This window comes from Pleurodeles waltl, chromosome 12 (genome assembly GCF_031143425.1).
Source record: "Pleurodeles waltl isolate 20211129_DDA chromosome 12, aPleWal1.hap1.20221129, whole genome shotgun sequence".
Classification (NCBI taxonomy): domain Eukaryota; kingdom Metazoa; phylum Chordata; class Amphibia; order Caudata; family Salamandridae; genus Pleurodeles; species Pleurodeles waltl.
Genome location: NC_090451.1, coordinates 668417514 through 668434815, shown reverse-complemented (window position 1 = coordinate 668434815; position 17302 = coordinate 668417514). Strand labels below are relative to the sequence as shown.

General features: G+C 46.9%; 1 protein-coding gene across 4 annotated transcripts in view; it reads right to left on the bottom strand.

Moving 5' to 3' along the window:
* The window catches only part of SETDB1 (SET domain bifurcated histone lysine methyltransferase 1), a 162301-nt gene that overhangs the window by 73053 nt on the left and 71946 nt on the right, over positions 1-17302 (bottom strand). For 2 of the 4 annotated variants that reach the window (XM_069218530.1, XM_069218527.1), the window contains exons 10-13: positions 16136-16265; positions 3878-4013; positions 3416-3613; positions 1380-1973 (exon numbers count right to left, since the gene is read on the bottom strand). In XM_069218530.1, the coding sequence (XP_069074631.1) occupies positions 1380-1973; positions 3416-3613; positions 3878-4013; positions 16136-16265 (1058 nt within the window). The remainder of the gene's footprint in view (positions 1-1379; positions 1974-3415; positions 3614-3877; positions 4014-16135; positions 16266-17302) is intronic. The other 2 variants (XM_069218528.1, XM_069218529.1) reach the window with 1 other exon arrangement.

The following is a 17302-nucleotide window of genomic DNA, read 5'->3' as shown; positions in this document are numbered from 1 at the left end:
CTACTTAATGGAGCCCACAGAGCACCCCCACTGAGCAGGTCCCAGGACCAGCTCTCCTTGTGCTGCTGCATCGTTCTTGCTTCTGTCTTCTACTTTCTTTCCCCCCCATTTTTGAGTGCCTTTTCCTTGCTTTTCCTCCTTTCTCACTTGTTTCTCCTTGCTTTTCCCTCACTGTCACTGCTTTCTCCTTGCTTTTCCACCATTTTTTGTGTGCCGTCCCCTTGCTTTTCCCTTGTTTTCACTGCTTTCTCCTTGCTTAACCCCCCTATCCCGCCCTTGTTTTTTGTGCAGCCACCCCATGCAAATCCAGACCTTCACATACTTCCAGAACTGCAAAGGGCTCTCAATGCCTGGCTGTTGGAATGAGTCTTCAGGACTTTAAGTGTCTGGACACCCTGTCAGGTGATTAGCTGCGCTTTACAAATCCTGGTTGATTGATTGACTGACTGACTGTTTTGGACTGGAGTGGGGCAGAATGTTTTGGATTGGAGGGGGGTGGTTTGGGAAAGTGAACTAGATCGGGGTGAGGTGGATTAAATTGGATTGGGTTGGATTGGAGTTGGACGTATTGCAGTAGGGCAGATTGCTTTGGATTAGAGTTGGGCAGACTGGATAGGGGAAGATGGTTTTAGATTCAAATGGGTCACATTGGAGTGGAGAGGACTGGAGTTGGGAAGACTGTTTTGGACTGAAGTGGGGACCTTGAAAAATACACGCACTCTTGAAGTGCTTTACCACCCAAAAAAAGTGGTAATTTCCTAAAAGTGAACAGGAGAAGAATAGAAAGAAGTGAATAAGAAGGATGGGAAAGAAGCTATGCTCCAGTGGAAGAAATAAAGACAATAACTGGAAGACAATCCATCAAATAATCATGAAAATGAGTGACAAAGCCAACAAATGGTAAATAAAGCACATACTGCAATGTCTTGGTTAACCCACATTAAGTTTTCTGCAAACAGACAAGGTTAGTAATAAGATCACATATGAACATAAGTCTCCAGCAGGCCACAGTAACTTCTCACAATCGTAATTATCCACTTAACTATTCCAAACACATGCATGAGTGTGTTTCCTATTGATGGAAACTGTTACTATTCTTCATATCTAAAATACTACAAATGCAATACACTCAGCCAGTATCACTGAAAGCATTCTACATCCAAAAACACACAGATATGCCTTAAATGTTTAACCTAAGGTTGCTAGTTTAATGTTACCTGCTGGGTTATCTTCAGGGATATGATATTTTGAAGCATTTTGAGACAGACTATACAGCTTCATAAACTAAATAGAATAAAACCATCCTTCAAATCTCACTTCACAAAGCTAAGAGCTCTAAGAATCGAGAACAGTAAAATAATAATAGCTTTGCTACTCACTTGTCTCTGCAGCCGTCAGTGCAGTCGCAGCCCACCAGGAACTCCCAGCTGGTGTTAATATAAACACCTTTGCCCGGGATCCTCTCTTTGCTATATGCCACCTGTGGTGGAGGTGTGGTGTCAATCTCATTCACACAGGAAAGCTGAACATCCTCCCGGCCATATGTTATGTCTGGAATATAATAGTAGGGTTTTTGGGGCTGGAACTTGCGGTCAACCAGCACATAGGGGTCCAGGCAGAACATTTCCAGGAAAAGGAAGTCACAATCAGTCTCGAAAAGATAGCGCTCAATCTCCATCATTGTACGCACACTCAGCCCGCATGGCGTCTTGTAGATGACATGGAAACCCATCTTGCGGTTTACACGCCGTCTGGCTGTCATGCGACGGAAGTCATAGAGAAGTGGCACAAGAAGTGGGTTTTTGCCACGATGCTGGTCTTTTTTCCTGGGCCGTACTTGGGAAAGGCAGGTATAGTTACACACATGAGGGATATAGACCAGCTTCTCCGTTGGGGCGCGGTAGGACACATCCACTGGGACCCGATCCGTCATCCCAGGAAACTGAGTAGGAGCGCCAGGCACAGTTGTATACCTGTGTGACAGAGAACACGTGAGGACATTCCTGCAATACTTACAGACCGAAAGTCAATAGACAGGTGATTTTAAACTGATTGCTTTAAATGTCTTCAAGTGACTTGTAAACAATGTTCTCCCCTAGAATACTGGAGAAGCCAAAGCTATATGTTTCCTCGAATCATTGACCAATATAACACCAGCATTGTTCTTGGAGCGGGGGTCTGCTTCTGGCACAGTCAATAATCTGCCTTTCAGCTGAGACATTCAATTTAACAGCAACCAAGAAGGTCCTTTTCATATTTAAGTGCACATCACTATCTGAACAGAGGCAACATTCTTATTTAACACCTCTTGAATAATTCAGCCTTCTCTTACCTTCCCACCATCCAATAGTAAGGACTTATTCAATACTAAACTTGTATGGTTCTGCACCTATGGAATTTAAGCCTTTGCCTATAATTATCATTCACTTACACTGACCTACCACTGTCACACAAGTGCCTTCCCCTGGAGCCATAGGCTTCCCCCTGATGTTGCCACAAAAGTATAATACATTCCCTACCTCTATCACTAGAATCTCATATGCTTTTCTGAAGTGGCATTACATACAACAATTAAAATACCTTGCTAAAAGAAAGCTGAAACAATGCAAAACTCCAGACTTTCAACACATTTTTTAACTGAGATCGGTGAAGAATAAATTGCATGCTCCTGTAAATCTGGTACTAGAAACAAGGCAAAGGCAAAACTTCAAGTGCACTCTATATCTGGCTCCAAACGACTATGCCCCTAGAGCTCTCAACAGTGACCCGCAAGTCCCCTTTCTATTCCCATTAGTAGTAGGGCCGGACTGGCCATAGAGGGCATCAGGCGTTTTCCTGGGAGGCTGGAAGGGTGGGGGCCGGTTTTGCAGAGGTGGGGGCAGATTTTGTTACTTGGGGAAGATTTTGCAGAGGTGCTGCAATATCAGCCTCCAGTAACAAATGCTGCAGTGTTCCACACTTGTACCCAACCTCCACCTCCACCCCCCACTCCTCCCCAGGGGCTCGTCCAACAAAACTGCCAGGGCTGCTTTGGGTTCCCAGTCCGGCCCGATTAGTAGATAAAGAAAAGGGGCTTACAGAACGATCTGGTGTGAGAATGGCAATGACTTCTATAGCAATTTCCAGAGCCATCTGAGTTGGGAAGTGTGCAGGCTTGGGAAAGAGAAACAGTGTCTGAGTGGCTCAAAAAGAGGTAAAGTGAGAGAAGAATCAGGAGGCAAATGAAAAATTATTGCTCAGGAAAAATAATATAAAGTGATTGATATTGACAATTTCATATATTTTTTGTCTGGAAAAAAAAATATTGCCATTTTATCATCAAAATCATATTGACAAACAAGAGCACCCCAAGATAAGTAAAACATCTGCATCCATGAAGTCTGATAACTACTTAATAGGAAATGTGGCAACTTACCGATACTGCTGGCTGACCATGGCTCTGGTGGCCGGTAGTGGGGCTGGAGTGAGAGCTTGAACTGGTGTCAAGGGAGCCTCACTAAGAACAGGGGATGATGGAGAGGACTGTCCAGACCCCACAGACCCAGGACGGAATGAAGTGCTTTTCTTTGCCACCTGCTGCTTCCTCGACAGTGACATTTGACTTTCTGGACTGCTTAGGTGCAAAACGATAGCAGAGGTAAGCGAAGCAGAGGGGGAAAAAAGAGGGAACATCAGGTTAGCTGCTAAAGAAAGTTTTGCACCTAACAAAGTCTTACATAGTTGGATGGCTTCTCTTCCTGTAATCATTTTGCAGTGGCCTTTCTCTATCCCCACGCTACTCCTGGCAATTACGTTCCACCAGAAAGCAAAATTAACTAGCCACATAGTCTCTAAGCAGTGCAATGAAAAGAAATAAACTAAATAATACCAGACTTACTCCATTTCAACCAGTTGTGGAGAATCAGATGAAGGAGGCGGAAGCAGCTGGAACTGGTCGACAGTTCTGCCTGATGTTTCAGCACCAGTTAAGTCTTGAGTATACTGAACTACAGGCCCTTTACTTCTGACAGCACCTACGGCATGAAAGAAGCGGAAATCAAGTACACAATAACCGAGGAACACTAATTATATTCACTTTAAAAAACAGCTTACTGACTGCATGCCTGTGATGCATCCCAGAACTACTACTTTGGTCATGACTAGAAGACAGCTAAGTTCAGGGCCAATGGAATACATTTCACTCAAAGATACGGCTCTACTGCACCTTGAAAAACTACCTTTGCTGAAGGGCTATAGAACCCTCTGTATAGGTATATATATTGAGATTTCATATGGCACACTATTATCTCAATAGCAACGGAGTGCTATACATCGATTGGAATTTTTGCACATTTCACAATGACTTTTTCATTGAAAATTAAGATGTGTTAGATTTCATACATATTTATAACTTTAGCCACAAGAAGATTAAGTGACTTCCAGATTCACATAATTTGCAATCAAATGCCAGAGCTTGGATTATAACCTAGGCAAGGCTCCAAGTTTCCTGCTGACCCACATGTCCATATCTTAGCCACTGAGCATTTCAATATGCTGAACCACCACATGGGCTACATTGACGATGAAATAGCGTGTATGCATTTGTTATCAATGTACCTTGCAGGTCTACAGCAAGACCTCACTTTCTGCACATTTCTACTGGGTGGTGGCACTGAGATATGTCTTGCAAATGACATTTAGTGCAAAATGGTTCCTATTTTTTTTTTCCTTTCACAATTTACCTTTGGGCAAGAATGTGAGGTACATCCAGAAATATCAGCAGTGCCCAGTCCTACCAGAGAGACAGACATAATGACCCAAATCTTACCAGTGGACGTCCGTGAATATGTTTCAGGGTATGTGGAGACTGGGTAGGTGTATAACACCGTTTTTTCAACAAAGAAGATGGTCGTTAATGACGGGTCTTTTTGAATTCCTCCGACATTCCTATAGGGCCCATCCTTCATTGTGAGGAGGGTTCCTGGTCACATAATTTATTCCATCAGAGGAGTGAGGATTAGGTAGGTGATTTGAGGTCCTGACGAATCGCACTAGATCTTTCATGACTACTTGAGCGAGAAACATGTTGACCTATTTGAGGACTGTATAGGGACGACCGATTCTGACCCACCACATTCCCTGAAAACAGGGTTTTGTGGGTACTTGAAATTACATATAATAGGGTAGAGTAGACATTATTCTATTTTCCCCTAACTCATTGCCTTTATTCATGACAGAGGGTTTTGTTTTTTTTTGCTAATAAATTGTTCTATTTAAATAGTTTTCTTCCTCTAGCTATTTTTAACAGCTTTTTTCCACCAATCCCCACATTATTGCATTCACCCACCGGCAAACATCTTTAACAAAAGATCTCCGGCAAAGAGCCCCCTTGAGGGGCCCATCGGGCATTGCAGCACCGGCCCAACAAGGAGCAAAGCCAGATGATGAAGCAGGTCCCCAGTTGTTGAGTGAGGGCACTTGTTCCAAAATATTGGATATTTTCAGGGACCTGTCTTTCTTTTTCTTTTTGCTGTCCCCAAATTGGGTCAAGTGTATTCCAACTTTTTTGTTTGGAACTGTGCATCTTGATGTTTTGCGTCCATGAATATGGCCATTGTAAGGAAATGCCTCCTTGGCATGGTTGCCCCCTGACTTTTTGCCTTTGCTGATGCTATGTTTACAATTGAAAGTGTGCTGAGGCCTGCTAACCAGGCCCCAGCACCAGTGTTCTTTCCCTAACCTGTACTTTTGTATCCACAATTGGCAGACCCTGGCATCCAGATAAGTCCCTTGTAACTGGTACTTCTAGTACCAAGGGCCCTGATGCCAAGGAAGGTCTCTAAGGGCTGCAGCATGTCTTATGCCACCCTGGAGACCTCTCACTCAGCACAGACACACTGCTTGCCAGCTTGTGTGTGCTAGTGAGGACAAAACGAGTAAGTCGACATGGCACTCCCCTCAGGGTGCCATGCCAGCCTCTCACTACCTATGCAGTATAGGTAAGACACCCCTCTAGCAGGCCTTACAGCCCTAAGGCAGGGTGCACTATACCATAGGTGAGGATACCAGTGCATGAGCATGGTACCCCTACAGTGTCTAAACAAAACCTTAGACATTGTAAGTGCAGGGTAGCCATAAGAGTATATGGTCTGGGAGTCTGTCAAACACGAACTCCACAGCACCATAATGGCTACACTGAAAACTGGGAAGTTTGGTATCAAACTTCTCAGCACAATAAATGCACACTGATGCCAGTGTACATTTTATTGTAAAATACACCACAGAGGGCACCTTAGAGGTGCCCCCTGAAACTTAACCGACTATCTGTGTAGGCTGACTAGTTTTAGCAGCCTGCCACAAACCGAGACATGTTGCTGGCCCCATGGGGAGAGTGCCTTTGTCACTCTGAGGCCAGTAACAAAGCCTGCACTGGGTGGAGATGCTAACACCTCCCCCAGGCAGGAATTGTCACACCTGGCGGTGAGCCTCAAAGGCTCACCTCCTTTGTGCCAACCCAGCAGGACACTCCAGCTAGTGGAGTTGCCCGCCCCCTCCGGCCAGGCCCCACTTTTGGCGGCAAGGCCGGAGAAAATAATGAGAAAAACAAGGAGGAGTCACTGGCCAGTCAGGACAGCCCCTAAGGTGTCCTGAGCTGAAGTGACTCTAACTTTTAGAAATCCTCCATCTTGCAGATGGAGGATTCCCCCAATAGGGTTAGGATTGTGACCCCCTCCCCTTGGGAGGAGGCACAAAGAGGGTGTACCCACCCTCAGGGCTAGTAGCCATTGGCTACTAACCCCCCAGACCTAAACACGCCCTTAAATTTAGTATTTAAGGGCTACCCTGAACCCTAGAAAATTAGATTCCTGCAACTACAAGAAGAAGGACTGCCCAGCTGAAAACCCCTGCAGCGGAAGACCAGAAGACGACAACTGCCTTGGCTCCAGAAACTCACCGGCCTGTCTCCTGCCTTCCAAAGATCCTGCTTCAGCGACGCCTTCCAAAGGGACCAGCGACCTCGACATCCTCTGAGGACTGCCCCTGCTTCGAAAAGACAAGAAACTCCCGAGGACAGCGGACCTGCTCCAAGAAAAGCTGCAACTTTGTTTCCAGCAACTTTAAAGAACCCTGCAAGCTCCCCGCAAGAAGCGTGAGACTTGCAACACTGCACCCGGCGACCCCGACTCGGCTGGTGGCGATCCAACACCTCAGGAGGGACCCCAGGACTACTCTGATACTGTGAGTACCAAAACCTGCCCCCCCTGAGCCCCCACAGCGCCGCCTGCAGAGGGAATCCCGAGGCTTCCCCTGACCGCGACTCTCTGAAACCTAAGTCCCGACGCCTGGGAAAGACCCTGCACCCGCAGCCCCCAGGACCTGAAGGACCGGACTTTCACTGCAGAAGTGACCCCCAGGAGTCCCTCTCCCTTGCCCAAGTGGAGGTTTCCCCGAGGAAGCCCCCCCTTGCCTGCCTGCAGCGCTGAAGAGATCCCTTGATCTCTCATTGACTTCCATTGCGAACCCGACGCTTGTTCTAACACTGCACCCGGCCGCCCCCGCGCCGCTGAGGGTGAAATTTCTGTGTGGACTTGTGTCCCCCCCGGTGCCCTACAAAACCCCCCTGGTCTGCCCTCCGAAGACGCGGGTACTTACCTGCAAGCAGACCGGAACCCGGGCACCCCCTTCTCTCCATTCTAGCCTATGTGTTTTGGGGCACCACTTTGAACTCTGCACCTGACCGGCCCTGAGCTGCTGGTGTGGTGACTTTGGGGTTGCTCTGAACCCCCAACGGTGGGCTACCTTGGACCAAGAACTGAACCCTGTAAGTGTCTTACTTACCTGGTAAAACTAACCAAAACTTACCTCCCCTAGGAACTGTGAAAATTGCACTAAGTGTCCACTTTTAAAACAGCTATTTGTCAATAACTTGTAAAGTATACATGCAATTTTTATGATTTGAAGTTCCTAAAGTACTTACCTGCAATACCTTTCGAATGAGATATTACATGTAGAATTTGAACCTGTGGTTCTTAAAATAAACTAAGAAAAGATATTTTTCTATATAAAAACCTATTGGCTGGATTTGTCTCTGAGTGTGTGTACCTCATTTATTGTCTATGTGTATGTACAACAAATGCTTAACACTACTCCTTGGATAAGCCTACTGCTCGACCACACTACCACAAAATAGAGCATTAGTATTATCTATTTTTACCACTATTTTACCTCTAAGGGGAACCCTTGGACTCTGTGCATGCTATTCCTTACTTTGAAATAGCACATACAGAGCCAACTTCCTACATTGGTGGATCAGCGGTGGGGTACAAGACTTTGCATTTGCTGGACTACTCAGCCAATACCTGATCACACGACAAATTCCAAAATTGTCATTAGAAATTGATTTTTGCAATTTGAAAAAGTTTTCTAAATTCTTAAAAGACCTGCTAGGGCCTTGTGTTAGATCCTGTTTAGCATTTCTTTTAGAGTTTAAAAGTTTGTAAAAGTTTGAATTAGATTCTAGAACCAGTTGTAGATTCTTAAAAAGTATTCCAACTTTTAGAAGCAAACTGTCTAGCACAGATGTGACTGTGGTGGAACTCGACACCACACCTTACCTCCATCTTAAGATGAGGGAGCTAAGGTCACTCTGTAAAATAAAGAAAATAACAATGGGCCCCAAACCTACCAAAATACAGCTCCAGGAGCTTTTGGCAGAGTTTGAAAAGGCCAACCCCTCTGAGGGTGGCAACTCAGAGGAAGAGGATAGTGACTTGGAGGAAAATTCCCCCCTACCAGTCCTATCTAGGGAGGACAGGGTCCCTCAAACCCTGACTCCTAAAATAATAGTCAGAGATGCTGGTTCCCTCACAGGAGAGACCAACACCTCTGAAATCACTGAGGATAGCCCCAGTGAAGAGGACATCCAGTTAGCCAGGATGGCCAAAAGATTGGCTTTGGAAAGACAGATCCTAGCCATAGAGAGGGAAAGACAAGAGATGGGCCTAGGACCCATCAATGGTGGCAGCAACATAAATAGGGTCAGAGATTCTCCTGACATGTTGAAAATCCCTAAAGGGATTGTAACTAAATATGAAGATGGTGATGACATCACCAAATGGTTCACAGCTTTTGAGAGGGCTTGTGTAACCAGAAAAGTGAACAGATCTCACTGGGGTGCTCTCCTTTGGGAAATGTTCACAGGAAAGTGTAGGGATAGACTCCTCACACTCTCTGGACAAGATGCAGAATCTTATGACCTCATGAAGGGTACCCTGATTGAGGGCTTTGGATTCTCCACTGAGGAGTATAGGATTAGATTCAGGGGGGCTCAAAAGTCCTCGAGCCAGACCTGGGTTGACTTTGTAGACTACTCAGTGAAAACACTAGATGGTTGGATTCAAGGCAGTGGTGTAAGTAATTATGATGGGCTGTACAATTTATTTGTGAAAGAACACCTGTTAAGTAATTGTTTCAATGATAAACTGCATCAGCATCTGGTAGACCTAGGACCAATTTCTCCCCAAGAATTGGGAAAGAAGGCAGACCATTGGGTCAAGACAAGGGTGTCCAAGACTTCAACAGGGGGTGACCAAAAGAAAGGGGTCACAAAGACTCCCCAGGGGAAGGGTGATGAGACAACCAAAACTAAAAATAGTAAAGAGTCTTCTACAGGCCCCCAAAAACCTGCACAGGAGGGTGGGCCCAGAGCCTCTTCACAAAACAATGGGTACAAGGGTAAAAACTTTGATCCCAAAAAGGCCTGGTGTCATAGCTGTAAACAGCATGGACACCAAACTGGAGACAAGGCCTGTCCCAAGAAAGGTTCCACTCCAAACTCCCATCCAGGTAACACTGGTATGGCTAGTCTCCAAGTGGGATCAACAGTGTGCCCAGAGCAAATCAGGGTCCACACTGAAGCTACTCTAGTTTCTGAGGGTGGGGTGGATTTAGCCACACTAGCTGTCTGGCCGCCTAACATGCAAAAATACAGACAGCAACTCTTAATTAATGGGACTAGAATAGAGGGCCTGAGGGATACAGGTGCCAGTGTCACCATGGTGACAGAGAAACTGGTTTCCCCTGGCCAATACCTGACTGGAAAAACGTACACAGTCACCAACGCTGACAATCAGAGAAAAGTACATCCCATGGCAATGGTTACTTTAGAATGGGGAGGGGTCAATGGCCTGAAACAGGTGGTGGTCTCCTCAAATATCCCAGTGGACTGTCTGCTTGGAAATGACCTGGAGTCCTCAGCATGGGCTGAGGTAGAACTAAAAACCCATGCAGCAATGCTGGGTATCCCTGAACTGGTGTGTGTGAAAACAAGAGCACAGTGCAAGGCACAGGGTGAACAAGTAGAGCTGGAGTCTGGAAGAATGGCCCAGCCTACCAAGAGAACAGGAAAGTCAGTTCGGAAACCAACTGCAACACAGCAAAAGAAAGGGAACCTCTCTTCTCAGGAAGAAGTTCTGCCCTCTGAGGGAACTGAGCCTTTGGAGCTTGAACCTTATCAGGTTGAGCTCTTAGGCCCAGGGGGACCCTCAAGGGAGGAGCTGTGTAAGGGACAAGAAACCTGTCCCTCTCTTGAAGGCCTTAGGCAGCAAGCTGCTGAAGAGTCCAAAGGCAAGAAAAATGGAACACATAGGGTCTATTGGGAAGATGGACTCCTGTACACTGAGGCCAGAGACCCCAAACCTGGTGCCACTAGGAGAGTGGTAGTGCCTCAGCTGTTCAGGAAGTTCATCCTAACATTGGCCCATGACATTCCCCTTGCTGGACATTTGGGACAAACCAAGACGTGGGAGAGGTTAGTCAACCACTTCTACTGGCCCAATATGTCCAACATGGTTAAGGAGTTTTGCCTCTCCTGCCCCACCTGTCAAGCCAGTGGTAAGACAGGTGGGCACCCAAAGGCCCCCCTCATTCCACTTCCAGTGGTGGGGGTTCCCTTTGAAAGAGTGGGTGTGGACATAGTTGGTCCACTGGAACCTCCCACAGCCTCAGGAAATATGTATATCCTGGTAGTAGTGGATCATGCTACCAGGTATCCTGAAGCTATTCCCCTTAGGTCGACTACTGCCCCTGCAGTAGCCAAGGCCCTCATTGGTATCTTTACCAGAGTGGGTTTCCCTAAGGAGGTGGTGTCTGACAGAGGTACCAACTTCATGTCAGCATACCTAAAGCACATGTGGAATGAGTGTGGAGTGACTTATAAATTCACTACACCATACCATCCACAAACTAATGGCTTGGTTGAGAGATTCAACAAGACATTAAAAGGCATGATCATGGGGCTCCCAGAAAAGCTCAAAAGGAGATGGGATGTCCTCTTGCCATGTCTGCTTTTCGCTTACAGAGAGGTGCCACAGAAGGGAGTAGGATTCTCACCCTTTGAACTTCTGTTTGGTCATCCTGTAAGGGGACCACTTGCCCTTGTTAAAGAAGGCTGGGAGAGACCTCTCCATGAGCCTAAACAGGACATAGTGGACTATGTACTTGGCCTTCGCTCTAGAATGGCAGAGTACATGGAAAAGGCAACCAAAAACCTTGAGGCCAGCCAACAGCTCCAGAAGTTTTGGTATGACCAAAAGGCTGCACTGGTTGAGTTCCAACCAGGGCAGAAAGTCTGGGTTCTGGAGCCTGTGGCTCCCAGGGCACTCCAGGACAAATGGAGTGGCCCTTACCCGGTACTAGAAAGGAAGAGTCAGGTCACCTACCTGGTGGACCTGGGCACAAGCAGGAGCCCCAAGAGGGTGATCCATGTGAACCGCCTTAAGCTCTTCCATGACAGGGCTGATGTCAATCTGTTGATGGTAACAGATGAGGATCAGGAGGCAGAGAGTGAACCTCTCCCTGATCTTCTGTCATCAGACCCAAAAGATGGCACAGTAGATGGAGTGATCTACTCAGACACCCTCTCTGGCCAACAGCAAGCTGATTGTAGGAGAGTCCTACAACAGTTTCCTGAACTCTTCTCCTTAACCCCTGGTCAGACACACCTGTGTACCCATGATGTGGACACAGGAGACAGCATGCCTGTCAAGAACAAAATCTTTAGACAGTCTGACCATGTTAGGGAAAGCATCAAGGTGGAAGTCCACAAGATGCTGGAATTGGGAGTAATTGAGCGCTCTGACAGCCCCTGGGCTAGCCCAGTGGTCTTAGTCCCCAAACCTCACACCAAAGATGGAAAGAAAGAGATGAGGTTTTGTGTGGACTACAGAGGGCTCAATTCTGTCACCAAGACAGATGCCCATCCAATTCCAAGAGCTGATGAGCTCATTGATAAATTAGGTGCTGCCAAATTTCTAAGTACCTTTGACTTGACAGCAGGGTACTGGCAAATAAAAATGGCACCTGGAGCAAAAGAAAAGACAGCATTCTCCACACCTGATGGGCATTATCAGTTTACTGTTATGCCCTTTGGTTTAAAGAATGCCCCTGCCACCTTCCAAAGGTTGGTGAATCAAGTCCTTGCTGGCTTGGAGTCCTTTAGCACAGCTTATCTTGATGATATTGCTGTCTTTAGCTCCACCTGGCAGGATCACCTGGTCCACCTGAGGAAGGTTTTGAAGGCTCTGCAATCTGCAGGCCTCTCTATCAAGGCATCCAAATGCCAGATAGGGCAGGGAACTGTGGTTTACTTGGGCCACCTTGTAGGTGGAGGCCAAGTTCAGCCACTCCAACCCAAGATCCAGACTATTCTGGACTGGGTAGCTCCAAAAACCCAGACTCAAGTCAGGGCATTCCTTGGCTTGACTGGGTATTACAGGAGGTTTGTGAAGGGATATGGATCCATTGTGACAGCCCTCACTGAACTCACCTCCAAGAAAATGCCCAAGAAAGTGAACTGGACTGTGGAATGCCAACAGGCCTTTGACACCCTGAAACAAGCAATGTGCTCAGCACCAGTTCTAAAAGCTCCAGATTATTCTAAGCAGTTCATTGTGCAGACTGATGCCTCTGAACATGGGATAGGGGCAGTTTTGTCCCAAACAAATGATGATGGCCTTGACCAGCCTGTTGCTTTCATTAGCAGGAGGTTACTCCCCAGGGAGCAGCGTTGGAGTGCCATTGAGAGGGAGGCCTTTGCTGTGGTTTGGTCCCTGAAGAAGCTGAGACCATACCTCTTTGGGACTCACTTCCTAGTTCAAACTGACCACAGACCTCTCAAATGGCTGATGCAAATGAAAGGTGAAAATCCTAAACTGTTGAGGTGGTCCATCTCCCTACAGGGAATGGACTTTATAGTGGAACACAGACCTGGGACTGCCCATGCCAATGCAGATGGCCTTTCCAGGTTCTTCCACTTAGAAAATGAAGACTCTCTTGGGAAAGGTTAGTCTCATCCTCTTTCGTTTGGGGGGGGGTTGTGTAAGGAAATGCCTCCTTGGCATGGTTGCCCCCTGACTTTTTGCCTTTGCTGATGCTATGTTTACAATTGAAAGTGTGCTGAGGCCTGCTAACCAGGCCCCAGCACCAGTGTTCTTTCCCTAACCTGTACTTTTGTATCCACAATTGGCAGACCCTGGCATCCAGATAAGTCCCTTGTAACTGGTACTTCTAGTACCAAGGGCCCTGATGCCAAGGAAGGTCTCTAAGGGCTGCAGCATGTCTTATGCCACCCTGGAGACCTCTCACTCAGCACAGACACACTGCTTGCCAGCTTGTGTGTGCTAGTGAGGACAAAACGAGTAAGTCGACATGGCACTCCCCTCAGGGTGCCATGCCAGCCTCTCACTACCTATGCAGTATAGGTAAGACACCCCTCTAGCAGGCCTTACAGCCCTAAGGCAGGGTGCACTATACCATAGGTGAGGATACCAGTGCATGAGCATGGTACCCCTACAGTGTCTAAACAAAACCTTAGACATTGTAAGTGCAGGGTAGCCATAAGAGTATATGGTCTGGGAGTCTGTCAAACACGAACTCCACAGCACCATAATGGCTACACTGAAAACTGGGAAGTTTGGTATCAAACTTCTCAGCACAATAAATGCACACTGATGCCAGTGTACATTTTATTGTAAAATACACCACAGAGGGCACCTTAGAGGTGCCCCCTGAAACTTAACCGACTATCTGTGTAGGCTGACTAGTTTTAGCAGCCTGCCACAAACCGAGACATGTTGCTGGCCCCATGGGGAGAGTGCCTTTGTCACTCTGAGGCCAGTAACAAAGCCTGCACTGGGTGGAGATGCTAACACCTCCCCCAGGCAGGAATTGTCACACCTGGCGGTGAGCCTCAAAGGCTCACCTCCTTTGTGCCAACCCAGCAGGACACTCCAGCTAGTGGAGTTGCCCGCCCCCTCCGGCCAGGCCCCACTTTTGGCGGCAAGGCCGGAGAAAATAATGAGAAAAACAAGGAGGAGTCACTGGCCAGTCAGGACAGCCCCTAAGGTGTCCTGAGCTGAAGTGACTCTAACTTTTAGAAATCCTCCATCTTGCAGATGGAGGATTCCCCCAATAGGGTTAGGATTGTGACCCCCTCCCCTTGGGAGGAGGCACAAAGAGGGTGTACCCACCCTCAGGGCTAGTAGCCATTGGCTACTAACCCCCCAGACCTAAACACGCCCTTAAATTTAGTATTTAAGGGCTACCCTGAACCCTAGAAAATTAGATTCCTGCAACTACAAGAAGAAGGACTGCCCAGCTGAAAACCCCTGCAGCGGAAGACCAGAAGACGACAACTGCCTTGGCTCCAGAAACTCACCGGCCTGTCTCCTGCCTTCCAAAGATCCTGCTTCAGCGACGCCTTCCAAAGGGACCAGCGACCTCGACATCCTCTGAGGACTGCCCCTGCTTCGAAAAGACAAGAAACTCCCGAGGACAGCGGACCTGCTCCAAGAAAAGCTGCAACTTTGTTTCCAGCAACTTTAAAGAACCCTGCAAGCTCCCCGCAAGAAGCGTGAGACTTGCAACACTGCACCCGGCGACCCCGACTCGGCTGGTGGCGATCCAACACCTCAGGAGGGACCCCAGGACTACTCTGATACTGTGAGTACCAAAACCTGCCCCCCCTGAGCCCCCACAGCGCCGCCTGCAGAGGGAATCCCGAGGCTTCCCCTGACCGCGACTCTCTGAAACCTAAGTCCCGACGCCTGGGAAAGACCCTGCACCCGCAGCCCCCAGGACCTGAAGGACCGGACTTTCACTGCAGAAGTGACCCCCAGGAGTCCCTCTCCCTTGCCCAAGTGGAGGTTTCCCCGAGGAAGCCCCCCCTTGCCTGCCTGCAGCGCTGAAGAGATCCCTTGATCTCTCATTGACTTCCATTGCGAACCCGACGCTTGTTCTAACACTGCACCCGGCCGCCCCCGCGCCGCTGAGGGTGAAATTTCTGTGTGGACTTGTGTCCCCCCCGGTGCCCTACAAAACCCCCCTGGTCTGCCCTCCGAAGACGCGGGTACTTACCTGCAAGCAGACCGGAACCCGGGCACCCCCTTCTCTCCATTCTAGCCTATGTGTTTTGGGGCACCACTTTGAACTCTGCACCTGACCGGCCCTGAGCTGCTGGTGTGGTGACTTTGGGGTTGCTCTGAACCCCCAACGGTGGGCTACCTTGGACCAAGAACTGAACCCTGTAAGTGTCTTACTTACCTGGTAAAACTAACCAAAACTTACCTCCCCTAGGAACTGTGAAAATTGCACTAAGTGTCCACTTTTAAAACAGCTATTTGTCAATAACTTGTAAAGTATACATGCAATTTTTATGATTTGAAGTTCCTAAAGTACTTACCTGCAATACCTTTCGAATGAGATATTACATGTAGAATTTGAACCTGTGGTTCTTAAAATAAACTAAGAAAATATATTTTTCTATATAAAAACCTATTGGCTGGATTTGTCTCTGAGTGTGTGTACCTCATTTATTGTCTATGTGTATGTACAACAAATGCTTAACACTACTCCTTGGATAAGCCTACTGCTCGACCACACTACCACAAAATAGAGCATTAGTATTATCTATTTTTACCACTATTTTACCTCTAAGGGGAACCCTTGGACTCTGTGCATGCTATTCCTTACTTTGAAATAGCACATACAGAGCCAACTTCCTACAGCCATTACTACAGATGCAGCAACTGCTTCAACAAAAAAACTGGACACATGCTAAACATCTGAGCCAGAGGAAGGAGCATTGAACATAACATACCAACATTTGGACGGGTTCTCAGCTGCCCAGCCTGCTTCTTCTCTTGGCTGGAGGCAGTAGAGGTCTTCATACTGAACATTGGTTCAAGGCGGGTGGATCCCCGGTAAATCCATTCACAACGCTTGTCATCCTGAATAAAACAGAGGGAACACATTAGCTTGGTGAGGCTGGCATGAATATATTCAACGCAACAGATATATTCTCATTGATTTCATGTGTAACTGTAGAGTGCCATACGCGCTGATGCTCTACTGTAAAGTTAATAATCACTTACATTGATGGGAGTCTAGTGACTCAATCCCACGTGTGTGCATTTGCTTTGGAAATGATAGCCAGTGCAATTTTTGAAATCTACTACTGGCAAAGCTTTATCATCAGAAAAGTTCCCATCCCTCAACCACAGATTTGAAAATTGAAGCGTCAGCTAATAAAAGGACTTCGCACTTGAGTTGTGGCCAATGTTTTTAAACGCCCACAATTATACAATCTGTTCCAAATTGAAAAAAAAAACAAATAATAATAATTAAACACTCAACCACAAACCCAGCCGTTTGTTCATGCATTTGGAATGCTTGATAAAGGCACTGAAGTGTTATTACTCAGAAAAATGATCAGGAAATTTGCAAATTTCATCATTGTTTAATCCTCGTAGAGGTAAGCTTTCCACAGCATTTTAGTCGAAGAGGCTGGAAGACCTCATTACCTCAATTTCTGTTTTCTGTCTCCCTCAGAATTTCCTCAATTCTTTGAGGATAGCTTTTCTTGCTAGGGTCAAAGAAAGCTTCATCAAGGCTTGTTATGATATTTTTATGAGGCTCTGTAGGGCAACCTCTACACAGATTTTTTTCAATACAGCATATTAACCAGCACAACTGAAGAGAAGGGTTAAGCGATGTCTTCTGTGGTCACCAGCTAGACTAAGCTTGAGTGATTGGTTTTTGTTGAAGGTCACTGATAAAACGGAGCAAGGTCAGATCCAAGAACACACTGTGCCTCAAAGGACAAAAAAAACAATAACGTTCCAATAAGCAAAGCCCTCAAAGTAATCACAGATATAGACCACAAGCTAGCAATAAAGGCTGGGGGTCGTCAATCAGAGAGACAAAAGAGAAACATCAACGAGAAAATTCTCACTGAACAGTCCTCCAGTCTGCCTCACAAGGACAT